At 40.8% G+C, this 25,267-nt stretch overlaps 1 protein-coding gene across 1 annotated transcript in view; it reads right to left on the minus strand.

The window, feature by feature from the left end:
- The window catches only part of IP6K3 (inositol hexakisphosphate kinase 3), a 34,340-nt gene extending 15,078 nt beyond the window's left edge, over positions 1-19,262 (minus strand). The window contains exons 1-2 of the mRNA XM_044004607.1: positions 19,128-19,262; positions 6,435-6,803 (exon numbers count right to left, since the gene is read on the minus strand). Coding sequence (XP_043860542.1) covers positions 6,435-6,633 — 199 coding nt within the window. The 5' untranslated portion in view covers positions 6,634-6,803; positions 19,128-19,262. The remainder of the gene's footprint in view (positions 1-6,434; positions 6,804-19,127) is intronic.
- Between the last annotated feature and the right edge of the window lie 6,005 nt (positions 19,263-25,267).

Consider the following 25,267-nt stretch of genomic DNA (forward strand, 5'->3'; position numbering starts at 1 on the left):
ATGAGTTCAGTTTTAGATAGTGAAATCATTCTGGGTACATGAAGCATTAACACTTACAATGATGCCTACCCTCTAACTGTTTTGTGCTTCCTATTAAGGAACAAGTTCCTCTTGGGCAAGGTACTTTGTTACTCTTTACTAATAGCATAGGACTCTGCAGGGAATGCATGCTTGGTGTTCCTAAATCACTAATAAAGAAGAAAAACTTTTAATAATAATATTAGCTAATACTAATATAGCCCTTTTACTGTGTGCTGCCAGGCACTGTGCTAAGTGCTTTAAAATTATCATTGTGTTGGATCCTCACAACCACCCTGGGAGGTAGGTGCTAATAGTATCCACATTTTACAGATGAGGAAATTGAGGCAGGCAAAGTTAAGTCACATGCTCAGGATCACACAGCTAGTAATTGTCTGAGGCTGGATTTGAACTCAGGTCTGCCTGATTCCAGGTTCAGCTCTCTATCCAGTGTGCCACTGTATTCTCCCTTTAACAATAGTAATACTAATAACAACTTGCTTTTCTAAAACCCTTTCAGTTTTATAATGCATTAACCACATAATAGCTCAAACATATCAGAGCTGTGCGATTTCCTTTATTTGGGGATGTCCCCTCCCTATACAATCTATAATTTTATAGATGAGCCTTGGAAAGTTGCCTCAGCTAGCAAGTGATAGAAGTGAGCTTTGAGTACCATGACATTCAGTAGGTCACTCTTCTTCTCATACTATATACATGTATATACATAAGTATATTACAGGGCAGCTAGGTGGCGCAGTGGATAAAGCACTGGTCCTGGATTCAGGAGTACCTGAGTTTAAATCTGGCCTCAGACACTTGACACTTACTAGCTGTGTGACCTTGGGCAAGTCACTTAACCCCCATTGCCCTGCAAAAAAAAAAAAAGAAAGAAAGAAAGAAAGAAAAAAAAAGTATATTACCCCATTTTAAAGACACAGAAATTAAAGCTCAGATAAAGTGACTTTTCCATGGTCTCATAGCTAATAACTATCATACTGAATTCAAACCCGGGTCACCTCGTTCAGTGCTCTTTTCACTATACCTGGATGCCTTTCTGTTTAAGTGAAAGCAGTGGGTATACAAAGATGGCCAAACTGAGGACATGAGAATGCAGTGAACTAAGCAGTGCTTTCCTCTGACTTTTTCTTTTTTTGCAAATGTTGTCATGCTTTAGGACAGCATTGCTATCCTTTCTTGGTGTAGCTGGCTTTATCACGTTGTCATTATGGTGTCTTGCTGTCCTCCCCGAAGAGCTGGAGCCTGGAGTGTACCTACTGCCACGCTTTAAAATGAAACTTCAAAAAACAGCCACTCTGCTCAAGACAAGTTGCAATTTTTTCCAAATAAGTAATGAAAGGGGCTGATATCAATTTCTTTACTCCCTGTGGCCCCCCTGGCTTAAGGGGAAAAGTGGCTTTGAGCTGGTCAATTTGTGGATGCTAATTTTCAAGGCTGTTCCGTAATGCAGTAGGCACCTCTCCAGAATTCCTGGCTTAGCTCATTCCTCTCATCTAAGAGTCCCTAGATCCTAATTAAGTAGCACCAGGATAGCACTGGGTGACCTCTCTCTCCCAAAAAGAACCTCTTTTTTCCCCCTTAATCTAATTTTTTGAGCCTTGAGAAATGTCCTAAAAGTTTGGCACTAGAAATTCAGCAGCCCCACTGTGTTCCCACTGAAGTCATGGCATTGCTAATGTTTGTAAGAGCTGACATGTATATAGTACTTTGGAATTCTTTTATATGTCATTCTCAGTTGGTTCTCACAAAAACCCTAAAGGGATGTTGTGCGAATTTTGCTTTTCCTGTTTTACAGATGAGGAAACTGAGGCTCAGACAGAAGTAATTTGCCCTAGGTCACATAGCTAGTAAGCAAGCTAAACTCCATGTCTTTTAGTTCCCATGATTTTTCCATTATTCATATGGCCTCTCAAGTATAGCTAGTTTAAGGTGCCAACTGGTTATCATGGGTGAGCAAGGATCTAACCTGACCTTTAGTAATAGGTGAAACCGGACAAGGGGGGAAAGTTTGTTTAAACTAGGAAACTGGCTTGAGGTCCCCCTGATTCTTCTGGTCAGTGGATGTCTAACATCTACCTTGAGTTTACTACTTGGAGAACTTGAAGGTTACTTTTAGTCACATGTTCTGCTGCTAAGGCCTAAATTGAGCCAGATACTGTGAGTGCTTGGAGGAACCCTCCCACTGTGTACACAGTCACATTTGTTCTGGGCTTATTCATCCCACAGGAAAGAATCCTGGAGATCAGTGAAGGGGAAGCAAGGAGGGGATAGCTCCAGGGAGTTCTAGCATGACATGAGGACAAGGATGTCAACTGTTGGAGGGACTTTGGGGAAGCGAATGTCTAAATGTTTGCCCCAGGCTTGGCTGTCGTCCCAAGGGACATTGTCTAAACCTTTGAAACCAAAACATTCCTTGGAATAGTCTTCCTTGCTGAAAGAAAAGGGAAGCTCGCAGTGGCGATTGTGGCTATTCTTTTGTCAGCAAAAAAGTTCTTGTGATTCTGGTGGTTGGTTGAGGGTAGCAAGGTTGCTCCCCAGGTCAGCTAGGACCAAGAGGAGCCTTGGAAGTAAATGAAACACTTGGCAGGGCCAGTTCAGATCTGGCCAAGCCACATTACAGTAGTCCCTATCAGTTTCACCATAGCAATGATTGTTAAAAGCATACAGACCTAGGAAGATCCATATTCTGAGGGAGATGTGTAATGAGAAGGTCCCAAAGAAAGACTCAAATGCTACCTTGGACTTCTCCAAGTCTCATTTATTGCCTAACAGTCAACTCTTGGTTTTTAGCACTATGCAGGGGATCAGAAATACAGAAAATCCCAAACAATGGATTATCAAAACAATCACATTTCTGTTGGGATGCGGTCAAAGCTATTTTTCACACATTCAGGTTTTCTCTCTGTCTCTGTCTCTGTCTCATACAACCCCTCCCTCTGTACTCACTCCCAACTCCTACCTATCCAAGCCTTATCTGATGTTATTTCCCTTGCCTCTGGCCAAATTGAGCTTATTGACACCCTGGACTTTCCTACCTTGTTCATGCTGTTCCTTATGCCTGCACCTCCCTCTAAACTCCTTTTGTCCTCCTCAAAAACTGCTTCTTTCATGGGGTAGTAGGGTCTAATGGAAAGAGTGCTGCCTCTGGAGTTAGGGGACTTGGCTGTGGCAATTTGTTCAGCTCTCTTTACTTCCTTGGGCCTCAGTTCCTTTATTTTAAAAATAAAATGTCCTAAGATCCCTCCCAACTCTAAATCTACCATCTTTTAAGTCTTTCCTGATTCCTCCTTTTGTTGGCCTTCCACTTTAGCCTCACACAGCATTTTTGTTTTGCGGTCCTCTAAAGCAGGGTTTCTTAAACTTTTATCACACGCAACACCTTTTTGCCTGAGAAATTTTTATGTGACCCTGGGTTTATATATATATAAAATATGTATACATAACCTTTTACTGTTGCCAAATTTTTGTGACTCCCACATTTAGTTACATGACCCCAAGTGGGGTTGCAACCCACAGTGTAAGAAGCTTTGCTTTAAAGCACCATCATGAATTATTATATGTATATATATTTGTATCACTTTATGTCTATTAGACTGAGTTTCATGAGGGAAAGGAATGTGCTTTATCTAAACTTTGTATCTCCTGCACTTTCTTGCACTGTGCTCTGTACACAATAGGTATTTAATAAATGTTAATTAAATTGAATAGATCTGAATTGAGCTATCAAGCTCAACCTTACTGGCCTTAGTCAAAGACCTAGCTGGGTGGTGGAAGGGAGGCTAGGTCCCGAAACATAAGCCACTTGTAGCTAATTTAGTGTCTGCTGTATTATAAAGCAACATGTCAACTGGATTCAGACTGCTTCACTGAATTTGATTCATTCAGCCCCAGAACACTGCTATTGACACCCCTTTGCCCATCTCTGTGAACTAGCACATGGGACTGCCAACATCTGTCCTGTTGGCCCATGCAAACTGGGTCTTAATGAGCCTAGGGGCAGTAGAGTTTACCTGCCCTGGGAAGAATAGACTCCAATGGAAAGTAAAGTGCTTTTCAACATCAGTCTTCTGAAAACATATTGACCCTATAGACAATGCCAGCTGGACAGACGGTGAACATCCAGAGAGACGGCCGACATTCTCAAAGCATCCTAGCAATTTTCGTTTGGCTGCATAGCAGGCTGAGTCTCACTGAGTATTCTGTCATGTATTTATTTTTAAATTTATGAGTGCATTTGCTTTCTGCCTTCTGCAATATGAGTCCAGTTAAGCTGTTAACCAATTGGGACTAGGAGTATGTCCTTAATATCCTGGTCAATTCAGAATCAGACAATGTATGGAGAATGCTGGTGCCTCAGTGACATTGTACCAGCCTGACAGGATACAGCTAAGTCAAATAAGAGAGCCTCAGTCTCTTCTCTCTTCACTTCTCCCTCTTCTTTCCTCCCCACTCCACCCCCACATTCCATTCCTCTTCACTACATATCTTTGGGGATATTTTTGTAACATCCTCTTCACTGACAAGCCCTAACATGTTAAGACTGCCCAATGGAATCTCTTCCCTGCCTAAAATTCTTTCTGTACTTATTCAGCTTTCAGGGCAATGAAAATAGAGGTAATGTACTCTCTGGCATTGTGACTGGTCAACTCAGGAAGCTTTCTTCCAAAGTCTTCTTCCCACTGTAGGGAAAATGTGCACTGAGCTTTATAGTGTGGAGGGAGTGGCCCCGACTGGGAGTTGGGAGCCTTGGGTTCTAGTACAGGTGCTGTGTCTAACATGCTGTAGTGGTTCAGTGGAGAGAGCTTTGGATTTGAAGCGAGAATACCTGGGCTTAAAGGGCAGATTTGTTACTCCATTTTTTGGGGGTTTTTTTTGTTTTTTTTCATCATTTTAGTTGCTTTTTAGAGGTGGGCTGAGCGAATGAGACAAATAGCCTGCAGGGTCTAACAGCACAGAGAAAAATTATACCTTCGGTGATACTTTCCCATATGAGAAATGCCTCCCAGCCCAGATGTGTCTCCCCTCTTCCATCCCTGAGCATTATATATGTTTTATACAGTGCTTAACATTCAATGGTTGTGTGACTAGGTAAATATCTAGGCTAAATTATGTCATCGATTCAGATCTAAACCTGCTGTTTTCCCAATTAACCCGAATAATTGAAGCCAGGGTAGGTTTTAGTCTAAATTATTCAGATTATCATAATTGTCTTCATTGACTCCTTTGCTTTGTCATTTGGCGTGGAATGAAACCCACTAGTTTTCCTTAAATTCTTTAACACGTGCACACGCACACACATGCACACTTCCTACCCCTACTTCCTCATACCTCCCCCCGCCAATCACTTCTTTGTACAAACCTGGTTGGGTTTTACTACACCTGTCACTTCATCTCAACTCTGAGAATATTTGCAGAGGTATGCACTGAAACCCTTTGAGCTTAATTAAGCAAAGGTCAAGAACGGACACAGGCCAGATGAATTCCCGGCTGAGCCTCAGTCATGCCCATGAAGAGGGATCCTGACACATTGCCCACAGTTAATCGTAAGGACACTGAACCCAACCTGGAGAGGAGCTGACAACAGTTGTTTTCAACTAGGTCTCCTCAAAATTGAGAATTCTGTATCATACTCAGATTCTTAACATATTTTACTTCTAGCTTAGATTTCCAGGTTGTACCTTCCAGGCCTTGGCTGCATTGCATTTCTCTCACTTTTCTGGGTTCTCTAAGGAGGGCAGGAGGCTGCGTACTCTCTCATGTGCTCTTTTCCTCAACAGTCTGTTTCTCAGCTTCTTTACAGCTCTCTTTAGGGCTTGAGCTCCTGTCTTGAAACTACAAGGAGTTGCAGCCTACAGATTAGGCTTATTAAAGTGATGTTAAAGCAATCAAGAAGTCTGCCAAGAAGTTTAGCAGACCACAGTCATGGATGAACCAGCAATCACGGTCTAAGATATTCAGAGCTGGTGTTATAGGGTAGATTTTCCATTATAATTTGATTTTCACTCTCCTTAGTCTGATACATAGGATCATAAGATTTGGGACCAACTAGAAGGAACCCAAGTGATCACCTATTCCAACTAGCTCATTTTATAGGTGAGGAAACTGGCTCAGAGAGTTTAAGTGACATAAGGTTACAGATTTAATAAATAGTAGAGCCAGGATTCAAATCCAGGCCTTCTGATGCCAAGTCCAGCACTCATTCCACTGTATCAATTCTTCCAGACTTTGGGCTGGGAGTTCAAGGGAGGCCAGATAGTTTGAAAAATCAAGGACAGTGGAAGTCACTCTGACTTCCCCTTCATCTAAGAGAAGTATCTCAGAGCAATGGGAGCAATGGTCCAGGAATACTTGGTGGGTACCTCTGTCCACAGTGCTGAACTATTCCCCCATCTTACCTTTGTACTGAGGTGTGAACTGCTTCATGGCCAAGGGTAAGGACTCGTAGAATCTCTGTTCCTGAGAGATGAGGGGCTTGCAGATGGTATGTTCATCATATTTCATCATGCTTACATGCCCCCCAACTTGGTGGACAAAAGGCTCCAGGAGCACCCCAACCTGAGTGTCCCCAGTATCCCTGCTGTCTTTAATGACCATGGTGTGGGGGTCCAATTTTTTCTTAAGTGGAAATTAAATTCCCTTGGAAGCTGTGATAGAGGAGTCGAGGTAGCAGATTACCAGCAGAGGTTGTGTGGTTGTTCTTCTTATTAATCCTTAGTCACCGTGACAGCAGGGGCTTCTTCAGGAATTGAGATTCTCACCAGTGGCTTTTGAGAAGCAAAGAAGAAACATAGAAAAGGTTAAAGGGAGAGAGCATTTTGAGGGACATAGAGGGCGCTTAGTGGAACTCAGAGGTGGTAGTGATTTATGACGAGAGAGGAGGTAAAGGTAGGGGAAGAGGAAGGAGAGCTATGTTAGATTGTGATCTCTTTGAGAATAAAGGCTGCTTCCCATACTTGTCCCTTAGCTGCCTTTGGGCCCACCGTAGTGTTGGGCACATAGCAGGCCCTCAGCCCCTGCTGCCTGCCACCCTGAATTACCATCCTCCTCCTAAACAAGATAAGACATTGTCAACTTTTCAGGCAAACACTAGAACCCAGGGCCAAAGAAGGGCTGATGTTGGTTCATTGGGAGCAGCAGAGAAAATTTTTTGCTTATCGAAACAGTTATTGATGGTTTTTAATAACTTAAATTTCTACAGTATCTTAAGGTTTAGAAAGAACTCTCCTCAAAACAGCATTGTGGGGGGCGGCTAGGTGGCGCAGTGGATAAAGCACTGGCTCTGGATTCAGGAGGACCTGAGTTCAAATACGACCTCAGCCACTTGACACTTACTAGCTGTGTGACCCAGGGCAAGTCATTTAACCCTCACTGCCCCGCAAAAACAAACATAAACCCCCCGCCCCAAACCAAAAAAAAAAAAACCAAACCCAAAAAAACCCCCAGCATTGTGAGACAGGTTGGAATTGTGTTATCCTCATTTTCCTGATAAGGAGTTTGAAGCCCAGGGAAGCTGTCCAAGGTCAAATAGCTAGAAAGTATCATAAGTGGAGCATGAACCCAGGTCTCCTGACTCTAGGTCCAGTGTTCTTTCTACTATACCGCATTTCCTTTATATGATGACATCAGAGCTACCCAACAAAACCAACTTATTAATATAGTCTTCCTTTTAGAGTAATCTTAGCTAAGGATATGCCCAACCTGGGGAAGAAGGCTGTGCATAATTAATCTGTTTTGTCTTCCATATAGGTAACACCTTAACTAGGCTATGGCTTCCAGCTTAGCCCAGGGCCCCTACCATCATTAGTTGGATTGAAAGTTGTTGGCTCTCACAGAACATTTGTGGTCTTCAATCATCAGTCTCATACCCTAAGCTTGTAAACAACTCCAAATACTCACTTTCCTGGACCTTTGGGACCCTCCTTAGACCTGCTTCCCCTGAAGGCTCCAACTGTGCTTTGTATAGGGGGACCAGAAGAGGAAGAAAAGACATTTTATACAATGTCGTTTGCAAAGTGTTTAGAATGACTATTTCTAAAATTCACCTAGAGTTTCACAATGGAAATGCCAATAGTGTCTGGGTGCCATATATTGGGAGAGAGGGAAGGGGAAAAGTCACAGGCTTAATTGGCCTAGTGTAGTTGTGCTGCAGAAAGTAATCTGGGGGCATGTAAAAAACTGGTGGTTAAACATATACCATTAGGGTCCATTCAAAGAGATAGTAAAGTTTGTGGGCAGTTTCAAAGATGCAAAGGGCAGTGACTTAAAGATAAATATGTCTGTAACTAAGTCGAAGTCTCAAAGCTTTATGTATCAGATACATTCCAATTTATCTGAAAAACTCAAACCCAAACATAATCAATCTAAAAGCATTTATTAAGTACCTATTATGTGTTAGAGAAAGCACACAAAACTACACCAATTTTTGTGTTTCTAGCAGGATGGCTTAAAATCTCCTTTTCTAACACAATTCTGCTTAAAGTTCCTAGCTTTCACCAGTTGACCTTCTCTTGGAAAAGGGCTGGAAGACAGACAATCCAATGGTGTTTCAGAAACTGAAGGGTAAGCCCAGTAATTAAACTCCTTTTTTAGACACTCCTGGATGAAACACAGGCCTTGCTATGGCTAAAACAGCTATCTGTTTCACAAGAGACCAGCTTCTGAATGCAGAGTAGATCCAGGACACACGCATGATGCAAGTTTGAATCTGACAGATGTGTTTCAGGTGCTGTCCTAATGTAAGGCACAGCTGGGTGCTGTTAACATCTGTGTTTCTAGCACAACATGTACAGAGTGTAACTTATTGCTGTAAATATATGGAACAGCAAATAAAATGTTGTAACTCTGTAGGGTTCAGAGCACTTTTTTCCTTCTTTTCTTCTGAAGAACTTAACACACATGCTACTGCATCCCTCTGAGGTAGGAATGGTCAGGTTTTTGATTTTTTGTTTTTAAATTTTTAAAAAAATCATCCTACAGGTAGAGAAAATGAAGGCTGTGTATGTGAAGAGAGTTGCCTAAAGTCATATGTCATTGGCAAAATTGACACAAGGACCTGTGTTTTCAGTCCCTGACCAGGTCTCCTTTCCTCCTTCCTCCCTACTGCTCATCATGCTAACTCCACATGTGATTATTACCATTAAGTAACCCCACAGGCAGAGAGGATCTGTGTGTTTTATGACTCCTGGCCTTTTCCCAGTCTATCTGCTTTTCCGGAGGCAAGCCAAGCTGGAGAATAGTGCAGTGTCTTTCTACTAATTACACTAACTCTATAGGTAAAATGGTCAGAAACATTTGAGGGAGATAGTTTTGCTTAGAGCTTTTTTTGGGGGTGGGAGTGGTGGCATTAACCTTCCTTCATTTTGTTCTATGGTTGATGATATTAACCTGACAGAGGAATTGTTCCAAGAACCTAAACTGCTTCTGTGGCTCATTTGTAAGCCACATCCCCAGTGTCCTCTACCCAATGTCGTAATCACTGAGGCAGCATCCAGTTGCAGCATATCCAGTAGCATACTGGCAAGTGCTCTCAGAGGGAGAGGAAGGCAGGAAGACCTCATAAGACCTAGAGATTCAGTTTACACACAGAAATAAGGATCCTGACAGCCACCCCAGAAGTCAAATGTTGCTCAAAAGAAAGATCAGAAATAAGCAAGGAATCCATCAACAAGCACTTACTAGGCCCCTGCTATGTGCCAGGCACTATGCAGAGCTCTGGGAACACAGATGCAAAGAAACGAAATAATCCATACTCACAAGGAGCTTACTTTTTAAGAGGAGAGACAAGAAGGACATATATAAGTATATACAGAATAAATAACAAATGCAGGATAAATAAAATAAAGATAATATTTATTTATTTATCTTGAATCTAGATCTTTGTTCCCTGTTTTACTTCTCAGAGATTTTAGTGTATATTGTTTTCTAGGTTTAGGGAAGCTATAGAGTGGAAATAACTCAGAAGGCTGTTGGTCATCTGCTTGGTAACCTACCTGGAACTCTCAAACTTCTGTCTTATAGCTATGGAAATAGGGACTTTTATTGCTAGTTTAACTTTTTTTTTCCTTCCCCAAAGTTTTATATATTCTTTTTGTCGTATCCTGAAATCCCTTCTCTCTCCATTAAGTTCTCCCTTGTAACAGGAAAAAATTGTATGTAAACAGCTAACAAAATGACTGACTGATAACATAAGAAATGTTATGCACCTTACCTCTCTATTTGAAGGAGGAAAATAGGTTTCATCATCTGTTTTGCAGGTCTTATCATTCATCTAAGTTCTACTTTGGCCATCTTATTTTCATGACCTCTATCTGTGAGCTGAGTTTGGCCAAGTTAAGCCCTGTGAGTTTACCTTAGTAAGTAGCTTCTCACTCAGGGTCTGAAGGTTATCCCAGAAATTTTCAATCTGTAGTATTAACATTATTTCTTACTTTCACGGGATGAGTGGTTTGGTTTTAATAGGAAAAAAGCTTTTCCTCAGAAGATTCCAAAGAGATAATAATTAGTAAACATTTATTAAGTGCCTACTATGTGCCAGGAACATAGAGACAGATATGTGGCATAGTGGATAGAGTGCTAGCCCAGGAATCAGGAAGGCTCATGTTCCTGATTTCAAATCTGGCCTCTGATATTTATTGACTGTGTGACTCAGCACAAGTCACTTAACCCTGTTTAAACTCTGTTTCTTCATCTATAAAATGAGCTAGAGAAGGAAGTGGCAAACCACTCCCATCTTTGCCAAGAATACCCAAATGGGATCGTAGAGAGTTGGAAGTTACTGAAAAATGTCTCAACAACAACATGTGCCAGGCACTGTGGTAATCACTAGGGTTAACACAAGTTGATGGGTCCTTTCTCAGTTCAGACCTTCTTGTCATATGCGAATAAATTTTTGTGCCCATTGCCATGGGCTCAAGTGATTTGAGACCACCAGTCTACCCTCTGAATTGGGACTTAAAAGAAGCCAGAGAGGTCAGTAGTTAGAGTGGAGGGAGAGCATTCCAGACATGGGCAACAGCCAGAGAAAATGCCTGGAGCTGAGAGATGAAGTGTCTTGTTTGTGGAACAGTCAGGAAGCCATTGGTACTGTATTGATGAGTATGTGTCAGGGAGTAAGGTATGAGGAGACTGGAGAGGTAAGAGCGGGGAAAGTTATGAAGGCTTTGAATGCCAAACAGAACCTTTTTTATTTGCTCTTGGAGGCAATGTGGATTTCAGAATTCTCAAACACGGAAGTGGAGCATTTATGGGTGGTGGCAAGATCAAGGGTACCGCCATCTTTGTGGGTGGCTGAGTTGGGGTGGAGGTGAGTAGGTTGAGGAAATTAGTGGTTAGGGTATTTGAAGAAGAATCAGTATGTATATGAGCACAAGATTTGGGGAGGAGAGAAAAATTGTAAGCCAGAATTCATTGAGGAAAGAAAGGGAGAGACCTGGGGATTCTATAGAAAACAGCTATCAGGAGTTTGATTGGGTGGTGGATATGAATAGCATTAAGGGTAGTTGTAAAAGGAGAACCTAGAAGTAGCACTGGAGAGCAAGGAGTAGTTCATCTACCCTGCCTCAACCAGTAAGCCAAAGAGAATGAGTAAAGGTTCAGTCAGTATTGCAGAGGGTGTCCAGGGTGCTTGTGTTATCAGGGGAAAGCCAGGCTTCAATAATAGCTAGTAAATGGAACGAGTGGGAAAGGAATACATTTAAATTAGAGGCAAGTTTGTTGCCTATGGGACAGGCATTCTAGAGGGTGCAGTAGAAAGGCCGGGTGGAGTTAGGGGAAGACTTTGAGGTGGGAGGATTGAAGGGGATGGGAATATTTCCTGCATCTTATCCTTCTACAGCACCTCCTTTCTCTTGGGTTCGGGTTTTTTCATCTTTAAAAGGAAAATATCACTCCATTCCCTATCCACAGGACTTTTATGATGATCAAAATGAGATCATATGTGTCAAGTGTTTTGTAAAGTATGAAAAAATAATGCCAAAGTGAGGTATTCATTGTTATTTTTAAAACGAATAAATCCAAACATTAATCTGTTATGTTTAATTCCAGTGACACTGACTGAGAATTGTTCCTCATTTCTCCATTCTGACACACTTGACTAATTCCTGGGCTCTGCTCCATGTTTCTGAGCAAGACAGAAATCTAACTTCTCAGAAGGAGCTGTAGCAGCCTTGTGGAAAGACCGCAGGGTTTGGATTCAGAGGACCTGGCTTCTAATCCTGTTTATTACCTGTATGACCTTGGGCAAGCCATTGAAACTCTGAGCCTCAATTCATCGTCTACAAGATTAGGGGGTTGAAAATGAGATGGTCTCTAAAGTCCCTTCAGTGCTTAGTGGAGTTAATGCACTCATTTTTGCAATTCATCCTGGGACTGACACATCCTGATTGGTGAGTGGTACAGATTCATCTAATATTGACTCTGGATATCCTTCTGTGACTATTTGCTCTACCATCTCCTGGGTGCCTCCTCTCCCACATTCCAACAACCTCTCCCACATTCCAACTTTCTACTTCTTATTCTGGAAATAGAAATCAAATGATTACTACCATTTCTTCTGGAAAGTAGTGTCTATAACACCCCAGACCAAAATTCCCTTCCTTGGCCACCATTCTGTGTTATTTTATCACATTGGAATTTAGGCTCCTGAGGGCAGGAAATGTCTCATTTCTGTATTTATATCCCAGTACCTAGAACATAGTATGAACTTAATAAATGCTTTTTATTTCATCCATCCATCCATCTATCCATCCATTCAAGCTCTAAATCTGTGATTGTTTGACCCTATCTCTTTTCCTTTTTCCTATTCTCCCTCCCATAGACATAGCAAATCAAATTTAGAGACAACCCCTGCCAATGACCCTCCTGGATATAGACCTCACTCAGGAAAAATGGCCCCACACACATCCTCTGCACAAATCAAACTAGGTAAGAGGATGGTTCAGCATTATGTCCTTGTTACAAAGGAAGGTCTTCTTGGGTGGGTGAATGAGGAGAAGAATCATTGGGAAATGATAACAATCTTATTTGATGGTGATAATGAAATGTAGAGATAGAACTAGAAGGGAATATAGAGACCAACTAGACAAATCCTGACATTTTATAGATGAGGAAACTGAGTCACAGGGCAGTTCAGTGACTGGTTCAAAGTCAAATCTATTAAGTGTCAGAGGCAGGATTTGAAAAGCTTTAACAAAATAAATATTTAAAAATTAATATGAAGAATATAACCATTTTTAAAAGTGGCAAACTGAGCCATCTGTTTGTATTTAAGACTATAACCTCTATCCACTCATCAAATTTTATCCAAATTCATTAAAAATCACAAAAGGTGTACCTATTTGAAAACTTTTATTTTCAAAATGGCAGCCCAAACCTCATTCTGTCTTCCATTTGTATGTTTAAGCAGTATACTAAATTTTATCAAAATTTGTTACTTCCCCGAATCTAACCAACAGATTGGTGGAACGCTGAGCCCTCAAGTTGCAATAAGATTTCATTCATCAGTCCAGTCTATAAACTGAATTCCATTCACAGGTCCTGTCTAAACTGAGAGCTCCAAACAGTAATTGTATAAAATAGGACTTATGATATGTGACTAGTGTCATTGAGACACTGCTGAGGAATACAAAGTCTAGGTAGGAAGGGGACTACAATGAGGTATAGGGAATTAGACATAGGATTTGGAGACAAAGAAAATGCATTTAAATTCTAATTTTTCAGCTTCCTTCCTGTGTGGCCTTAGTCAAGTTACAACCTCTATTGGGAGAAGTTAAGTTCTTTATAAAATGAATAAGTTGGACTAGATGACCTCTAAGACCCCTTCCAATTTTGTGATCTTTTGATATTGTCTACACACAAAGAACATTTAGAGAAGCAAATAAGACATTATCTGTGAGGAATGAAACTGAATATAATCAAGTGCCAAAGTAGGTGACAAGTCCTCTGGGTGGTCAGGAAGGGAGAGGTCAATGTGCGATGGCTTGGCAAAATTTATGAAGAAGGTGACACTTGAGTTGATTCTAGAAACAGAACACTACAATTTGCAAGAGACCTCGGGTTATTAAGTCCAACCCTTAATGTGTCTAGATGCAGAAGACAGGTAAGGGCTTCTCAGATGAAAATGAATAGTGTGAAAAAAGGAGCTGAGGTAAGAATTAGCACATGGAAGGCCCAGTGAAAATACGGGTTTGCCTTGAGAAGTTGGTTCTCATTGAGAAGTAGAGGAAAAGCAGATTGGCTATGAATGGTTGGACCCTGTTATAGGGGCCCTTTCCCAAATATTGGTTGCCTGCGAGAATAACCTGCAAAGGAACAGGCAATTGAGGCTGGGAAGAAAATGGAAGCTAAGGTCATTGAATTCAGGGCAGGATTACCAACACAGTTGTGGAATGGAGGTTCCTAAGTGTAGTGAAGCTCTAAACCCTCTTTGACTATGTTCTGAAAAATCTTAAGCAGTGTGTGAATGTATGTGTGGGGGGAAGGAAAAGGGTAAAGAAGGAAAATTATTAAGAAACAGCTTGTAGCAGAAAGAGGAGTGTAATATAAAAATGTGTCAAGCTGCAAAATTCAAAAGCTGGATGCTTTATGGCCTGCCCTCTCACCACGGAGCCTCTAATGTACATTTCACAGGCTTCTCTGGGTTGAGAGGTTTTGTACAAATACCATTCAATGTCTTTGTGATGCCCAAGGGAGCATTTTTTAATCTATTAGAGATGAGAGAACCTGAAAACCATTTAAAGTCGCTTAGGTTGTAATGGGCAGGAGAGTTTAGGAGTGTCTTACGAGGCAGAGGGTCATGTATCATGCAGGGTCATCCAGACTGAGAAGACAAGACAATTTTCCAGGAAAAAGAATTTTTTTAAGAAAGGAATTTTTAAAAAATGCTCTAAAGATTCTTCAAGAGTCCAAAGGCACAGGCACCCTTTCATTTCACAGGAGTGGATGAAATCCTGAGATCTCTACTGAATGAATGAAAAAGCTGAAAGGGGCCTCAGAAACCATCTTTCATTTTCTAGTATTAGGGAAATGGGGGTACAGAGACAAGAACCGACCTGCCAAAAGTCACACAAAGGCAGGAGAAGCACTCAAACCCAGGTTTCCTGCCAAGTCAGTTTGATTATTTTGAACAAACATTCCTAAGAGCTTCCTTTGTGCAAGGTATTATGCTGGGCACCAAAGATAGAAAGAGGAAAAAATACAGAATTTCCAAGATGAAAAACAATATAATCTCTGTCCTCAGGGAGCTTACAATTGAGTGGGGATTGAGACATTTACACAAATAGCTGTAATACAAGTCCAGTGTACTTTCCAGTAGCTGTGACACATGGCCTCCAGCCATGCTCTGAAATATATACCTTTTGAATGCATTCATTTCCCTGGGAAGGTCTGGTCTCCACAAAGTGGTGCTTAATATCTCCCAGTGTCAGAAACTTATTCCGGGGTTTTTTTTTTATCCTTTGAAAGGGAGAATTTTCTTTTTCCTTTACTCCCCTTTCTCTTAACGTTTAAAGTCTCCAAACATTTCCTAGGCTCAAGGACCAAATGCGATTTTAATACAGCCGTTATTAGTTCAGGGGCCCTTCAGCCACTGACAAATATACTTAACGACTCTAGTGGTGTTCTGATCGGGCTGTCAGGGAGGGAAGAGACATGGGGAAAAGATGACTGCAGTCTGAACACCACTTGAACAATAGCTGTTCCGGGGAGAGGAGGGAGATTCTATTATTCTTTCTCTCTTCCTCCTCCTCCTCATAAACAAGTGTGGGGCTTTCGTAGACTTCCTGGTTTGGACCTCTCTCACAGGACTTAGAGCTGGACAGAACCTTACAGGTTATGGAACCCTGCCTTATTATTTCATAGATGAGGAAACTGAAGTCCAGAGAGGGAATCATACATTTATCCAGTAAATAGCAAATTTGTTCCTAATTTGGAACAAGGTCTTGTGTAACTCCAAACCCTTAATACCATACCACACCACACCATATAGCCTTTCAGCCCTTGAGAAATTTCTTCTGGTTTCTTATATTGCAAAATGCTAGGGCATGAGTTCTAGCCTCCACTTTCCCCTTGTCTTCCTCCAAGTAATGTGATCTACAACCTGTTTTGCACAAGGGGCCTATTAAGAGAGTTGACATTTGAGTTTTGCTGGTAGTTAGGATGGTAATTTTTCCATGAAAGTGCCAGCTGCAGGGGAAATGACTTTAATGTTGGAACAAAAGCATCAGTGAGGTGGTAAATGTAGGTGTGTGCGTGTGTACGTGTGTTCGTGTGTACATGTGTCTGTTGTCTGTTTGTCTGTTGGTTGGTAGGTGTGTCTGTGTGCTCAGGCACCAGCCACTGAGTTCAGTATCCCTGGGGAGGCCAGAGGGAAAGATTATGCTCGGCAGAGGGCAGCACAGACACGGTCCTCTGCAGAAGCCTCTTAGAATTACAACTTATATTGAATTTCTTGAGTTCTTAAGGGGGGGGGGGTGAGGAGGGAGGGAGGAAGAGAATTTGGAACACAAAGTTTTAAAAATCGATGTTAAAATTTGTTTTTACATGTAACTTGGGAGGGGGGGGAATTCTAAATAAATAGATTAAAAAAAAAAAAAGGAAGCCTCTTAGAAGAATTTATTTAGTGGCCTCTTAGCTCAATACCCCAGGTAATGAAGGCAGGTAGGCTGCCTGCTTTGGAGTAACCCATCTTAGTCGATCCAGAAAGGACAGGGAGATAGCCTAGCTATAAGGCGATAAGGCAACTGAGTCAGAGTATCTGAAAGAAAGCCCATCCCAAACAAACAAAAGACAGTTTTTAAGCTGAGCTATGCAGTGCCCCTCTTTAAATCTCATGGAAATCTTTCAGAAGAAAAAGTATTTCCTCTTTACCCATCCCCATTCCCAGACTGCATATGCCTAGGATAAAATCAAACTTATCTGGGAGCAGCATGGGTTCCAACCTGAAAAAAATCAGATTCATACAGGAGACTGATAACACCTTCAAGGGCTCTGGAAAGGTAGACCCAGAATTCAGAGGCCTTGTAGGCGCCCCCAGCAGCAGCAGCACTGGCATTTTCATATCACTTTAAAGTTTTCAAAGCATTTTATTAGTGGTTGTTTAGCCACCACTGGAAAATCTCCAGTCAAGGGAAACCTGTTACTTCTGGAGACAGCCCATGGCACTTCTTAGATCATTGGCTCAACCCTCTCAATTATACAGATGGAGAAACTGAGGTCTGGAGAAGGAAAGTGACTTGTGCAAGGTCACACAACAGGACAGTGGCAGTTTGTTTTTACTGGGACGATGCTCCTTGACCATTCTCAGGTTTCTCAGCCCGACTGGCAGGGGCAAGCCAGTCCTGGTCTTCTGAGGCTGGCTCAATACAGGGAGCTCGCCATTGCCTTTCCCCTAATTTTTCACTTCCTTCTCCTTCCTGCTCTGTCAGCTGTTGCTGCATTACTTCTCCATGAATTTTAAAGTGTGCCTTTTCTGTGTCTCCCCCAGCTCTTGGCTTGATGGGGAAAGAATAATTGTGCCGCGTGGCAAAGCACCGCAAAATGAAACACTCTGTGTACTCCACGCAGCCTCCCATCAATCCTGGGAGCTGCGATCCTTCCCCCACACCTCCCCCTCCTTCAAACCTCTCTTGGCCTCTACCCTGAAAGAATATGATCATAAAGCTTATTGTTGTTCCCTTGCAGCCCCCAGTGAACAAGATGCCAGCGATACAGATTTCTGCATGTGAAGGATTTATTCCACTCCCCTGCTCCATAGGAGGACCAAAAGTATATATAAAGAAAATAGGGATTCCATTAACTGATGGATTGAGCAGGCAGGACCTGCACTTCCACCGAGGCTTACAGATGCCATTCAACAAAGGGATTGACCGTCATCATCCATCATCGCTGAGGATACTAGGCTTTCCCCAGGGAGTTACTTTTGAAGTGGGAGGTGTTGACATTCTAGAGTCAGGGCCCTGACTTTGTTCTGCTGCCTCCTAGCTGTCTAGAGAAATCACTTCCCTTCTCTGGGCCTCAGTTTTCTCATCGGTAAAATGAGAGTGGTGGGTCTTTAAAGCTCTATAGGAAACAAACATCTCTGAGCAGAGTGGGGAGGCTGCCTATTTGTTACATATTGACTTGGGAATTCCATAAAGTTGAGGAGAGAGGGTTCAGGTGCTTGTGGCCACCTGCAGACCATGTAAGACTTCAAGACAGAGCAAAATCAACCATTTGTGGAAGCCTGCTTTTATGGGGAATGGAGGGGGAACCAATCCTCAGAGTCTCTCTCATTCCCAGGTATGGGACCCAAGGCCTTAACCCAGGCTCAGCCATTGATGTCATCTGGACTGCTCCACACAGTAGGAGGGCCATGAGGTACAGGACATGCTGTTCCTTTAGCCTCTCTTCTCTGGACAGACTCCCTGGGATATCTCCTGCTTACCCTGGCGTGGAGCTGGTCCACAGGGCAGCTATGTTGAACATGCTGTTTTGGGCAGCACTACTGTCTTTCCTGGCTGAGCCTGGGCTGTTAGTGGCTACTCTTTATTAAGCACTAAATACAGACCCACAGTGAATCATTTGGAGTTAGCCTTAGTCTAAGGGTTTTCCCCTCTGTCTTCCTTTTCTCCTATCCCAAATACTTCTGTAGTAGATGACTGGGAAAGGATTCTTCACTTCACCACCCTCCAATTCTCTTTACTCTTCTCCCCTCATCTATTGTATCCCCTCTGTCCACCTCTCTTACCCTTACTCACGTCACCCTACCCATCAGGGCTATAATATCCTGGCTATGATAATGGGTTGGGGTATTAGTTGAAGGATGTAGAGAGACTTCACACACATATTTCTTTTTCTTTGATTGACCTTCCTGCACATCTCACAAATGCCATACTCCCTGCCACTCAGTGCTGAATTACCAGTGGCTGAGAATGACATAGGCCTCTCCTCTTGCAAATGATAGCAGTGGATATGGGGTATGATGGGCCCAGCTCCTAGGAGTAGAGCATCTCCTCCCTATTGTCTTGGGTAACCCCAACCAACTTAGTGGCTCCTGTACTGTCTCCCACCCTGTGTACCTGCCAAAGATACCCAGTTTCCTGGGTAACACTTACCAGGTGCAGATCTGAGAATGGGAAGAGAAGTCTTTGGATCCCTTGAGGAAGCTCTTCTTTTTGGTGTTCTGCTTTAGCTGGATTTTGTGCTCTGCACAGCCTGGCTTCTACTCTGCTGTGTTGCTGCAGTGGAAAATCCTGGTGGGTCAGGCAGCTAGTAGGGTTGGGGGAAGGGAGGGTCACCTGACCTTCATCAGAATAGTTGGCAGGACTGGGGTATGCTCAGTTGTCAGCTGTTGGGCTACTACAGGGCGGGGGTGGATGGGTGGAGGAGATTGGGCAAGGGTGAAGGATAGAAGAGGGGGAAGGGAAAGGAGTAAGAGGGGAAAGAAAGAATAGGTTAAGGTAAAGGAAGAAGATTAAAAGGGAAAAAAATGAGGAAAAAGAAGCTGAGAGGAAGAGTGAGAAAAAGCAAGAAGAAAGATGAGGATGAAGATGAGAAGGGGGAAGAAGAAGAGATGTGAGGATGAAGGGAAGTAGTAGATAGAGGTCAAAGAAGAAAAGAGACATGTGACTAATTGGAAGAGGTTCAGCATTGTCCTTTTGCTATGGAGAGAACATGGGACAAGCCTAGCTATAGCAGCAGAAAGCTTGGGGTTTCTTGGCCTCCCTTTCCTTGGGGATCTAGCATGTTTCCCTGGGAGAGCTTGACAATTCCCTACTCTTAGAAACAAGGATGGGAATTGTCTTCCTTTGGGGGGAGGCGGGGCAGTGAGGGTTAAGTGACTTGCTCAGGGTCACACAGCTAGTAAGTGTCGAGTGTCTGAGGCCAAATTTGAACTCGAGTCCTCCTGAATCCAGCGTGGGTACATTATCCCCTGTGCCACCTAGCTGCCCCCCTTTTATTGTCTTCCTTCTTAAAAATTTAAAATATACTTGTATTGCATCATATTTTCCCAATCACGTGTAAAATTTTTAAAAGAATTTTTAAAAATTTCGAGTTCCAAATTCTCTCTCTCTCTTTTGCCCTTCACCCCTTCTCAAGAAGGCAAGCAATTTGATATCAATTATTCATGCAAAGTCATGTAAAACATATTTCTATATTAGCCATGTGGCAAAAGACAAAACAAAAAAGAAAAAGAAAGAAAGTTTTTTAAAAAGTATACTTCAATCCGCATTGAGTTAATTTTTCATGACTCCTTTGGAATTGTCTTGATCAGAGTAGCTAAGTCTTTCAGTTGATCATCCTTACAATATTGCTATTACCATGTATAATGTCTTTCTGGTTCTGCTCACTTCACTTTACATGAGTTCATATAAGTCTTTCATTTTTTTCTGAAACCATCCTGCTTGTCAGTTTTTAAAAACTAATAAACATTTTTAATTATAGTTTTGAGCCCCAAATTATGTCCCTCTTTCCCTCCCTTCCCTCCCCCCTCCCTGAGGCAGTAAGCAATCAGATATAGGTTATACATGTGCAACTATGTAAAACTTTACCATATTAGTCATTTTGTACAAGAAAACTTGAATAAAGGAAAAATTGAAAGAAAGAGAAAAAATAGCATGCTGTTTTTGAACATGTCTGTGTTCAGTCAATTTCATTTCTTTCTTTGGAGGTGGATAGTATGTTTCATCAATAGTCCTTTGGGATTGTCTTGGATCATTGTATTGTTGAGAATAGTTGTCATTCACAATTCTTCATCAAACAATATTGCCGTCATTGCACACAACATTCTTCTGGTTCTGCTCACTTAACTATACATCAGTTTATATAAGTCTTTCCAGGCCTTTCTGAAATCATCCTGCTTGTCATTTCTTATAGCACCATCACCACCATATACCACAGCTTGTTTAGCCATTCACCAATTGATGGGCATCCCTTTGCTTTCCAATTCTTAGCCACCACAAAAAGAACTGCTATAAATATTTTTGTACAAATAGGTCTTTTTCTTTTCTTGGGATGTCTTTGGGATATAAACCTAGCAGTGGTATTGCTGGATCAAAGGGCATGCACAGTTTAGTTAATTTAATTAAAACAACCTCAGAGTTGTTTTAATTTGCATTTCTCTGATCCATAGTGATCAAGAGCATTTTTTCTTATGATTACAGATAGCTTTGATTTGCATTTCTCTGGTCAATAATAATCTAGAGCATTTTTTCATATAATTACAGATAGCTTTGATTTCTTTATCTGAAAACAACATTTTCATATCCTTTGACCATTTATCAATTGGGGAATGCTGCTTGTCATTTCTTAAAGCATAATAGTATTCCATCACAATTGTATACTACAGCTTGTTCAACCATTTTCCCAATTGATGGTTATCCCCTCAATTTCCAATTCTTTGCCACCACAAAAAGAGCTGCTATAAATATCTTTGTACAAATAGATTCTTTTTCTTTTCCTTTTTCTTTTATCTCTTTGAGATACAGACCTAGTAGTGGTATCAAATGGGGCATCGTTCTAAATTGTTCTTCAGAATGGTTGGACCAGTGTACCATTCTACTAACAGTGGATTAGTGTCTCACTTTTTCCACATCATCTCCAGCATTTGTCATTGTCCTTTTCCGTCGTGTCAGTCAATCTGATAGGCATGAGGTGGTATCTGAGTTGTTTTATTTGTGTTTCTCTTATCGGTGGTGATTAAGAGCCTTTTTTTTTACTATGTGACTACTAATAGCTTTGATTTCTTATGAAAATTGCCTGTTCATATCCTTTGATCATTTATCAACTGGGGAATGGCTCTTATTTTTGTAAATTTGGCTCAGTTCCCTGTTTATTTGAGAAATGAGGCCTTTATCAGAGAAACTTGCTATTTATGTTTTCCCCCCAGTTTTTTGTTTTCCTTCTAATTTTGGTTGCATTCGTTTTGTTTATGCAAAAGCTTTTTAATTTCATGTAATCAAAATTATACATTTTACTTCCTGTGATCCTCTGGTTCTCTGGTTTGGTCATAAACTCTTTCCTTATCCATAGATCTTACAGGTACATTTTCCCATGCTTCATGAATTTACTTATGATATCACCCTTTATGTCTAAATCATTTATCTATTTTGACCTTATCTTGGAATATGGTGTGAGATGTTGGTCTATGTCTCATTTCTGTCAAACTGCTTTCCAGTTTTCCCAGAGATTTTTATCAACTGTTAAGTTATTTCCCCCTAAAGATCCGATCTTTGGGGTTTACTATGATCATTTACTACTGTGTATTGTATACCTAATCTATTCTACTGATTTATCACTCTATTTCTTACTTAGTGCCAGATAGTTTTGATGATTAGCATTTTGTAATATAGTTTGAGATCTGGTACGCTATGCTGCCTTCCTTAACATTTTTTTCCATCGGTTCCCTTGATATTCTTGCATTTTTTTCTCCCAGATGAATTTTGTTGTTATTTTTCTAGTTCTATAAAATAATTCTCTGCTTGTTTGATTGGTATGGCACTGAATAAGTAAAATAACTTAGGAAGAATTGTCATTTTATTATATGGGCTTGACCTACCCACAAACAATTAATATTTCTCCAATTGTTTAGACCTATCTTTTTTTGTGTGAAAAGTGTTTTGTAATTGTATTTATATAATCTTTGGCTTTGTCTTGACAGACTCCCAAGTAGTTTATATTGTGTGCAGTTATTTTAAATGAAATTTCTCTATCTCTTGCTGCTATGTTTTGTTAGTAGTATATAAAATGCTGAAGATTTATGTGGGTTTTTTATATCCTGCAACTTTGCTGAAGTTTTTAGTTGTTTCAGTTAGGTTTTTAGTTGATTCTCCAAGGTTCTCTAAGTAGGCCATCATATCATCTGCAAAGAGTGATAGTTTTATTTCCTCATTGCCTATTTTTATTACTCAGTTTTCTTTTTCTTGTCTTGTTGCTGTAGCTAGCATTTCTAGTACAATATTGGATAATAGTGGTGATAATGGACATCCTCACTTCACCCCTGGTCTTATTGGAAAGGCTTCAAGTTTATCCCTATTACAGACAATGCTTGCTCTTGGTTTTAGATAGATATTACTTATTATTTTTAAAAAGGTTCCATGTATTCGTATGTTTTCTAGCATTTTTAATATTAATGGGTTTTCAATGAATAAATCAAAGGATATGAACAGGCAAATTTCAGACAAAGAAATCAAAGCTATCTGTAATCATATGAAAACATGCTCTAGATCACTATTGATCAGAGAATACAAATTTAAACAACTCTGAGGTATCACCTCACACCCATGAGAGTGGCAAAAAAGGACAATATTGGATGTTGGAAGGGATGTGGGAAAACTGGGACACTGACCCACTGTTGGTGGAGTTGTGAAAAGATCTAACCATTCTGGAGAGCAATTTGGAACTATGACCAAAGGGCTATAGAACCGTGCATACCCTCAGATCCAGCAATACCACTGCTAGGTTTATATCCAGAAGACATCCCAAAAAGAGAAAAAAATTTATTTGTACAAAAATATTTATAGCAGCTCTTTATGTGGTGGTTAAGAATTGGAAAGCAAAGGGATGCCCATCATTTGGGGAATGACTAAACAAGCTGTGTTATATGATGGTGATGGAATATTATTGTGCTATAAGAAATGACAAAGCAGGATGATTTCAGAAAGGCCTGGAAAGACTTGTATGAACTGATGTATAGTTAAGTGAGCAGAACCAGGAGAATGTTGTGCACAGTGACAGCAATATTGTTTGATGAAGAATTGTGAATTACTTAACTATTCTCAGCAATGCAATGATCCAAGGCAATCCCAAAGGATTAATGATGAAGTATGTTATCCACCTCCAAAGAAAGAACTGATATTGATGGAACACAGACTGAAGCATGCTATTTTTCTCTTTCATTTTTTCCTTTATTCAAGTTTTCTTGAACAAAGTGACTAATATGGTCATCTTTTACATAATTGCACATGTGTAACTACATCTGGTTGTTTATCACCTCAGAGAAGGGGGAAGGAGGGATAAAATTTGGAATTCAAAACTTTAAATAAAAATGTTTATTATTAAAAAATAAATAAAACTTAAAGACAGTGCTTGGCAAAAAATATATTGGGTTTTGCATTTTGTCAAAGGCCTTTTCTGCATCTATTGATATAACCATATGACTTTTGTTGTTTTTGTTATTGGTATGATGAAATTGTTCTCCTTTTTATTCTTCAGACTGGATTTTGCAAAGTCACAAAGGAAGTCAGAAATCTACTTCGACTATACTGTATATGAATAATCATTAAACAGAATCTCTTTAAGTTGGTTGGATGGGCATTCTGTAACCTGCCTCAGGTAGTGTTGCATCTTTTCTGGTTAGATTCAATTTGAAGGCTGTCTAGAGCCCACTACCTCCCCTTGGGAACTGACTTCAGGAAGTTTTGCTTTCTGTTGGTCACCTGTAACCCAGGTGACAGGGTCCCCCTCCAAGAAAAGGGACTTTTGCTCTTGTCTTAAGGAACCCTGGATTTATCCTAGAGGTGGGCTAACCCCCAAAAGGGGAGTCATATTTCTTATGATCTCTGTGGCTCATGAGGCCCTAAGCTTGGGTATGGCTGGTGTTTAAGGTCCATCCTTACCCTGTGTGAGAGGTACTTTTTTTTTTTTTATGAGATATTTTATTTTTTCCGTTACATGTAAAGATAGTTCTCAACTTTTGTTTATACATGCTTTACAATTTCAGATTTTTCTCCCTCCCTCCCCTCCCTCCCCCCTCCCCTAGACAGCAGGTAATCTGATATAGGTTATATCTATATATCTCCATACATATACATATAGATATATATATACACACACACATATATATACACATAATAACATTAATCCTCTTTCTGCATTAATCCTGTTACAAGAGAAAGAATCCGAGCAGTGATGCAAAACCTCAAAATAGAAAAAACAACAACAGCACCCAAAACAAAAGAAATAATATGGTTCAATCAGCATCTATACTCCACAGTTCTTTCTTTCTTTTTTTTTTTCCTGGATTTGGAGATCCTCTTCTATCATGAGTTCCCTGGAACTCTTCTGTACCATTGCATTGGTGAGAAGAATATAGTCCATCACAGTAGGTCAACACCCAATGTTGATGATACTGTGTATACAATGTTCTCCTGGTTCTGCTCATCTCACTCATCATCAGCTCACGTAAGACGAGAGGTACTTTTATAATCCCTGACATGATTCCCTGAGCAAAATAGAGGAAAAGGAAGAGGGAGAC

The sequence above is a fragment of the Dromiciops gliroides genome, chromosome 4 (genome assembly GCF_019393635.1).
Source record: "Dromiciops gliroides isolate mDroGli1 chromosome 4, mDroGli1.pri, whole genome shotgun sequence".
Taxonomy (NCBI): Eukaryota; Metazoa; Chordata; class Mammalia; order Microbiotheria; family Microbiotheriidae; genus Dromiciops; species Dromiciops gliroides.